We start from the raw sequence: 8481 nt of genomic DNA on the forward strand, positions 1-8481 counted from the left end.
ATTAGTGCCTGAGAAAAAAAAGTTCATACTAAATCTCTTACAAAATTTAACCGAGCCATGTTAGTCCCTCTACTAATATTTTTTTTCAAACCAATTTTTTTTACTTTTGAACCATGACTGGACCACCAGTGAAGATCCATTTTAGTCCCTCACAAAAAAAGAGAGTCTAAATTAGTCCCTGAGAAAAAAAGGTCTCTATTTAATCCCTTACAAAATTTAACTGAGTCATGTTAGTCCATCTTTTAATATTTTTTTCAAACGATTTTTTTCGTATTTTTAAACTATGACTGGACTTGACAAGATACACTTCAAAAATTGAGTACGGGTCAAAGGTTGAGTTCCTTTGCACATGCTCTTCTGAATCTAAGTTTACACCAGAAGCTGGGTTTCCTAGATGTGAGACATTAAATCTTATCATTCAGAATTTGGGTCATCATATTCTGATCTTTCATAATCTGAGTCTCAAACTTCTCTTCATATGTTCCTGTCAGAGTCAGAGTTCGGTAAATTCTTTGACTAATGATCCTGCACACTTAAACATACGTTAGTGTACGTAATTTATCATTAAATACTTTGTTATCATCAAAACCCAAGTGATATGGTATAAACCAATTTTCTTCCAACATACCATGTGTATTATTTTCGCCACAAGTATTATTTACAAAAGCAAGAAATTATCCTAAATCACCTTACTAACAAAACTAAATCTTCCTAAAAGATCATTAACAACTAAAACAATAACGACGCCTAATACACAAGAATACATAACAACAAAAATCATAGTCACCCACCCATAAGCCTGATAATAAATCAAACAAAGAAAAGAATGTCGTGGTATCGCGATGATTTATCTGCAATCCCTTCATAAATAATTTCAATTCAACAGTCGTAAAATAGGAGTCCAGTCACAAATTAAAAAAAAAAATCGATTTGAAAAAAATACTAAAAAAGGGACTAACATGGCTTGATTAAATTTTGTAAAGGATTAAATATAGACTTTTTTTCCTTAGGGGCTAATTTGGACTCTTCCTTTTTCGTGAAGGACTAAAATGAGTCTTTATTAGCAGTCTAGTCACAGTTTAAAAGTAAGAAAAAAACGATTTTAAAAAAATATTAGTTGAGAGACTAACATGGCTCGGTTAAATTTTGTAGAGAATTTAATAGAGACTTTTTATTCTCAAGGACTAATCTGACCTCTATAGTTTTTGTGAGACTAAAATGAGACTTCAGTATTAATATTATTTTTTTATTGAATGACCAAGTAAATTCCTTTATCATATTGATTCATCACTTCCAAGCTTCATCAATCACTTTGTCTTTTAGCAGCTGGTCAATGAAGTTTTGGTGCTCAAGAAAGATTCTCCACATATATAGACGTGGTATTGCTAACTCAACCATCGATGGTAAGTGGTATCTTCATCAATTATTGAAACACCAAAGAAGACTTTTGCAATTATATACATGACTTTAATTTAAAATATGCCTTTAGCTTTACATGAATACCCATCCATCCCATAAAAAAGAGAAGAAAAAGAAGTTATAGCTGACTTTGCATCAACATTTATGGGTGCCAAAGGCTGTTTCCAAATGCTTTCTTGAAAAATTTTAGTCTTCCATTAAACTGAAACATAGACAGAGACACGGCCTCTCAACACGACACTAGAATAATTTGAAAAAATAAACAAATTTAACGGAATCACAACTATCAGTCATATCGGACATACCTATTGTTTCATCAAAAGTATCGGCGCATAGGTTTTGAAGTAAGAGGTACAATATTCAAATCATGAAAACTAACGTAATAACCAAAATTATTCCGAATTCAATAGCAGCTTACAATTCGATTTACCAAACTCGTGCTTTAAAGAATCACATGAAAAAAAAAGAAATTTAGAATACTTCCCTTAATTAAAATAACCTTATAGTTCCACACATAAAGATGTAATCAATAATCATCTAAACAAAGTAACCATCTTGAACATAAGAAACTGAAGCATTGATTCAGTGTTAAATTCACTTGAATATCAACGAGCTACTATAGAAGTAACAACATGAGTAGCTTCAGCATCTAAACCAGATGTCAAGGATCTTTCTAACATTGGTTCAGATGATGATTGATTGAGAAGAGAAAGACAGAGAACAATTTCTGCAATGCTTGGTCTTGACAATGATTTATCTGCAGTACAATTCACTGCCAAAGAAGCCAAACTAAGAGCATTATCAATAGGATAAAAATTCTCTAGCTTAGGATCCATCCATTTTCTCAAGCTCTCTTCTCTATTCCCTTCTAGATCAAAAATCTTCCAGAAATCCTTCCACAGAATAACCACCTCACCATTTTCTTTTGTTGTTACCGCTTTCTTGCCGGTAAGCAACTCAATCAGAACCACCCCAAAAGCGAAAACATCAATTTTTGGCATCATCGAGTTGGTTGAAGTTCTAGCCATGGAAAAATTTGCAATCTTGGCCTTAAAATTTGAATCAAGAAGGATATTACTTGTTGTGATGTCTCTGTGGATTATTCTTGGGTAAGTATGTTCATGCATGTATTGCAGACCAACTGCGACATCCACTGCTACTGTTATTCTCTGAGACCATGTAAGCGAGACCACCGAGTTCGAGGTTTTCGACGACTCCGAAAACAACCACTCATCAAGTGATCCATTTTCAGCATACTCATAAACAAGGAAACAGTTTCCGTCGTTGTCGGAAGACACACCCATAAGTTTCACAAGATTTCCATGATTTACCTTCTGCAGAATTTTCAGCTCCTCGGAAGCATCTTTCTTGATTTTTTTCACTGCTAAAACCCTACCATCTATATTAGCCTTGTAAACTGATTCACCAATCTTACAATTCTCACTCAGGTTCGTTGTACCTTCCATGATCGCATCCATTTCATACATTGTTGGCTTGCTTACGTAACCCGAAACACCTGAAAGTAACTTATCTGCAGTCTCCGCCAATGAAGTACTCCTATTCAATCTCTTCATTTTCAGACAATATACATAAACAAGTGATAGTGTTAAAACTATAATGAAAAAAGCACTTCCTAGGCTAACACCAATTATAAAAGCAGGTTTTCGAGTGCTGTTTTTTCTTCCATTTGAAGACGGTTGATCAATTACCGGTAACTTTGTCACGGGGATCAAAATCGGAACGTTGGTTGAAGCAGTGAAGTTTTGACTGTTTTCAGTAAACATGTCCACCTGTGATGCACCAAACTTGGAACTTACAAGGGTAACATTATCATTAGACTGCCACACATAAGTAATCAGATACTTTATTCCTTTGTTCAACTGATTCTTTGAAGGGCATTTGCAGAATAAAGGGACTACAATTTTGATTTCTGGTGGCAATAGATTTGGACTTAGATTAGGGTTGAAATTTTCGAACTCCACATAATTTGTAAGATTCTGGTATGAAGTAGTTGAAACTATGAAATAGTTGTCACCTAGCTTGATTGTGTAAGTGAAATTCGCAAAATAGCGATTTCTAGTGCAACCACAAGTTACAGGTACTAGTAAGACTTGGCCTTCAACCAGCTTCTTGTCCTCATCTTCTATGTTACTGGCTTTTGCAATGGATAAAGGACTCATATCAAATATATCTGATATGTTTGTTAGGCTCAAAAAGTTTGGAGACCGAGCAAAGTATGTCACATAAGTTTCACATGAAGGAGGTGAATCCACCGGGCATGAAAAGTTTGTTCCACTGAGTTGTAGTGGTTGAGCTGAAATATTAGTGACGAAAAACAACATGAGTGTAAGAAAAAAAGCATGAGAACTAGAAGGAAGAAAGAAGATAGCCATTGTTGTGAAATTGTGATGAAATGCAAGTTATGGGGAAGAGAAAAGAGAGTTTCTTATGGAAAGTAACAACCAAGACTTATTGTTATACCTCTAACTTTATATTTATCTCTTATTTGGACATATCTTTTGATTTGGTATTAAAAATATATGCTTCTGTCTCTGTCATTAGTTCTACTATTTTTCCATTTCAAATCTTAGACACTGTGGACAAATCCAAATTAAGTATGAAATCATGCGCAGAATATAATAAAAATGGTAATAATAATATAGTTTTGTAATCCAATATGGTGTTCCTACACTATGTCAGCTAGCTGGCTGGTACCCAACGACTATCTAACTTGATGCCTTTACCATATTTATAAGGGGCAACTCACAAAAGATATGGTTTAACGTTTAACAAAGGCCAAGTCTATGATGTATATGCTATTATAATATACACAGACAATGAACAGCTAACAATGTTGACACTTCCAGTTACAAAGGTTTTAATATATTAAAACACCTTAACAAACTCTTCATAATTTACATGTTCCCTATTTCTAGTACAAAGCTAACTTGGATAGAAACAGCATTTACATCGCCACATAAGCTTGCCTTCTCATACTAAATTAAATAGAATAAGATGTCGTTCTTACCCTGCCCTTTTTTGCTTGAGTATGGCTTTTGTACTTCATAAGAATACAACAATGTTAAAACTCTTCATGAACAACTTTATCACTCATGTTGTCCAACGCAATTCGAAAGATTAGTCTTCACAGTTCCGCTTAGAGAAATCCTTCTTAGACAAAAGAAACTGAAAACAACTCTTTTTGTATGAAAATTAAAAGGAATTGATAATTGCAATAAGCAACAGCAATAATGATAAATAAAAAATCATTAGATTCCCCTCAAGTTGCAGAAGTCAGCAGACTACTGAAAGTAGCTCTCAACCAAAGGTTCATTCATCCAGTGATTGTGCCAAGATGATTTCTAGCACTTGACCAAGTGAATACAATTATACAATAAAGCACTAAGTATCCATCAGAACAAGAGCCAATTCCTGAGTATCAACTCATGTTTTGCCAACAATACATTTTCAAAACTCAAACAATTACTGCAACTAACAATTTTTTGCAACCCCCCAAAAAAAAAATATTAAAGGTTAAGGAATTTGGGTATTGTTTTTCACTTGTTATACTTTATGCTGAGATTTCATACATGGTGGAGTACACCCCTATCATATAGCTCAATGGATAACTCTAGCCACCTTTTGAAGTAAAACAATTTGAATAAATATTAAAAACTCTTGTGAGATCTGCAGAGCTGACAGTCCATACATGACCAGGCAATGCAGGTGGAAGGACCATATTCACTTCCTCACAGCTCTCTTCTACCGCTGCGGCCTCTCTCCGTCTCCCTTCTCTCCATAGGCTCTTCACAAGCAACTCTTTGGTGGCAAAATCAGGCATCAAACCCGAATTCTTCATGTCTTCAAATATCCTCCAAGCCAGTGCAGCTCTTTTCGACTTGCAATAGCCTTCGATGAGTACCGTAAACAGATATGCGTCTGGCTCAAAACCACTCTGTCTGACCATTGAAAAGAGTGTCTGTGCAGTTTTAATGTCACCAAGTTGGGAAAAATATTGCATTAGACCGGAAAAAGTTTGCATATCCGGGCAAATTCCATTTAAAATCATCTCATCAAGCATTTCCAGGGCATCAGAATCCTTACCACACTTGGTTAACGTTCTTAAAAGAGACGAATACAGAAGCATCATATTAACTTTTGATATAGACCCACAAAGTATTCGATCATCGTTGAAAACCTTCAGAGCAGCATCAGCATTTTTTGAAATCCCATAAAAGTCTATGATTAACTTTAAGGTGCTGAATGGTAGTTTCATTCCCTCTATTCTGATCTTGGAAATGAGTTTATCAACTAACTCAGTACGTCCATGGCGAGCTAGAAGGGTCATGATTCTTTGCACCGTGTATATATTATGAGTAAATCCAGGTTGATCTGCAACCCAGCAGAAGAAATTCCACGCAGTATCTGGTTTATTGAAACATCTAAGTATCTTGCACACCAACCTAGTTGTCCATACAAACTTTGCATCCTCTAGTGCTGATACCTCATCAGGACTCCAGTTCTGTAAGGCACTAGCCAGAGACCGCGGATCTAGCCAGGGTTTTAAGCGGATCCCATTTACATGATCACATTGCAAAGTATCATTCCCGTTTTCATTCTCACCCTCACCCTCATCCTCATTCTCATCCTCATCACTACTATCATTAGAATATCTTACATTCTTGATTCTTTCATCCGGGCAAATTTCTGTAAACAACAACTCATCAATATCCTTAAGAAATCCTTCATCCTTCACCTGCTTCAATAACAAACTTACTGTTCGACTAGGTAATATTCCATCAACTTGCATCTCAGTAACCAAAACTCCAACTTCGTCATACATTTTACTACCAACCAAACCTTCAATTAGAACCGAGTACAGCTTCAAAGTCCGCTTAATCCTCATCAAAGGCAACAAATTAAAAACCTCAATAGCTTCCAAAAACTTCCTTGATTTCACAAGGTGCTCAATTATTATACTAAAGCTTCTACAGTTAGGAACCGACCCTTCATCAACCATTTTACAAAAAACTCCAAAAGCCTCATAGTCCTTACCCATTTCTACATAAAGAGACATAACAATGTTATAAGACTCAGTACAAACACGGTTACTCGCATCAACTCTATACCGATCCCAAACCTCGAGAACAGAATCGATATCCCTAGCTGCAGCATACCACTGCATTAGATTCATAAAACTGATCTTAACATTTCCATATCGTTTACTTTGGATATCACCAATAAGGGATTTAAGCTCATCACATCTACCAGATTTTGCTAGCACAGTGGCAAGAGCGTGAAGGGTATTCTGGGTATGTGAAAAATGTGTACTTTCTGTTTTCTCTATAGTACGAATGAGTGAAAGTGCAGAATCTGCACAAGGTGCAGAACGAAGTGCATGAGTGACAACAAAAGAGTCGAATAAACGGTGGCTTATGAGAGTGGGGAGTGTGGAATTAGGGTTGTCAGAGCGTAGAGAAAGTCGAATTGAATCTATGAGTTTTGCACGGTTTAGGTAGTGGCAGATTTTTGTGGGGAAAGGGTCACGACGACGGGTATAGAAACGGATTTGAATGCGAAGTTGCAAGGTGTTGAACTTGCGAAGAAAAGGACTTGAATTCATCGACATTTAGCAACGTTTAGATCATAAACGAGGGACTGTTTTCTTCTTCATTGAATGACGCATTTAATCAAACACTTGGTGTGTTCGAATGCGCGCGTATACAAAACACGTTTGATTAGAGAAACGTTTGAACTAAAAACTGGACGGTACGTTTTCATTCCATATTTTCATAATGACAAAAATATTCTTGTCAAAATTTAATAAAAATAAAATCAAACAAAAAATTCGATAAAACAATTCAAGAAAAAAAATTTAAATAACCAAATTTAAAAAAAAAATACCAAAAAAACCCACATTTTAAGTTATTTATCAAAGTGTCTAGGTTTTGGTCACCCAATAGGTGTATGCGCCAAATGAAATGGCGTAGAATAAGGTACAACAGATGAATGCGTCATTTCATTTGGCTTACCCTAATTGGCCATACATTTGCGCCAAATGAAATGGCGCATTAGGGTATAATTTTTTTTTTTATTTAGCCAAATGAAATGGTGCATAAGGCCATATTTATTTATTTTTTTATTTTTATAATTAACATTTAGAGACCTATTTTGACATCAGGTAATAGAAATCGAAACAACGGGTCTATATAAAAAAACCGGAAATAACAAATTTTATTACTTTTAGGGTTTGGATACAACGAAAACAACTGATTATTGAAAACCTAACAAAATGCCTAATGTCTTCCATCGCCAAGAAGCCCATCTGTTCCGCAGTTAGGTCTTGTTATCACACGTCGAGGACGGTCGTTGACGCCGCCGCGAACCCTAGGACCACCCCTACCCCCTTCGTGGTTCTTGTTGTGATTGTGTAGCTAGGCCTGGAATTGTGTTGTTCCGATGGTCGCTGTCAATAAATTCGTCAACACCACCATAATTTCCTGGGAACCGACTGTCGTAAAGTCAGTTACCCAAGCCCTCAAAAGTGATAAATGGTGGTGGGGGAGTAGATTGGGATACAAATTCCAGAAAGTAACACCCATCAGCACTTGTACTACCTTGATAAAGCCCAAATTGATTGGAGGGTGTTGCAAACCCAAAGGGTGTACCGTGGTGAGATGATTCAGCATGTGGACCCTCGTCAGGACTTAGATGGAGCCTTGACGAACCAGCCTCAATGTTTTGGCCGAACGACCTTGAGTACCCTGCAAAGCCAAGTGGTTGTGAATGGGTCTGGTATGGGCTAGCATATGGTGTTGGCTCTCAGCTTGATTGTTTGGTTGGGACTGTGTTTGGAAGAGATTTTATTGTCAATAGTTGCGGTTGGAACGGGACGGAGTCTGGAACAGATTTTGTTGTTGCTGGGTGTACTAATATTGTTCTTCTTCTTGTTGTTGTTGTTCTTGTTGTTGTTGATGTTCCTGTTGTTGTTCCTATTGCTGTTGTTGTTGTTGTGATAGGGAGAAGGCTGAAACGGTAGCATGATGCATGTTGCACATGTCA

At 36.3% G+C, this 8481-nt stretch overlaps 2 protein-coding genes across 2 annotated transcripts; both read right to left on the bottom strand.

Annotated features, from left to right (window-relative positions):
* Window positions 1–1258: 1258 nt before the first annotated feature.
* On the bottom strand, window positions 1259–4067 carry LOC131652150 (serine/threonine receptor-like kinase NFP). Its single transcript, XM_058921930.1, has one exon. The coding sequence runs from the start codon at window positions 3810–3812 to the stop codon at window positions 2025–2027; it is 1788 nt and encodes a 595-aa protein (XP_058777913.1). The 5' UTR covers window positions 3813–4067; the 3' UTR covers window positions 1259–2024.
* Window positions 3602–7176, bottom strand: LOC131652149 (pentatricopeptide repeat-containing protein At5g66631-like). Its single transcript, XM_058921929.1, has 2 exons — window positions 4448–7176; window positions 3602–3733 (listed from the first exon to the last, which is right to left on the bottom strand). The coding sequence occupies exon 1, from the start codon at window positions 7046–7048 to the stop codon at window positions 5051–5053; it is 1998 nt and encodes a 665-aa protein (XP_058777912.1). The 5' UTR covers window positions 7049–7176; the 3' UTR covers window positions 3602–3733; window positions 4448–5050.
* Window positions 7177–8481: the final 1305 nt, after the last annotated feature.

Source organism: Vicia villosa, linkage group LG2, assembly GCF_029867415.1.
Source record: "Vicia villosa cultivar HV-30 ecotype Madison, WI linkage group LG2, Vvil1.0, whole genome shotgun sequence".
NCBI lineage: Eukaryota > Viridiplantae > Streptophyta > Magnoliopsida > Fabales > Fabaceae > Vicia > Vicia villosa.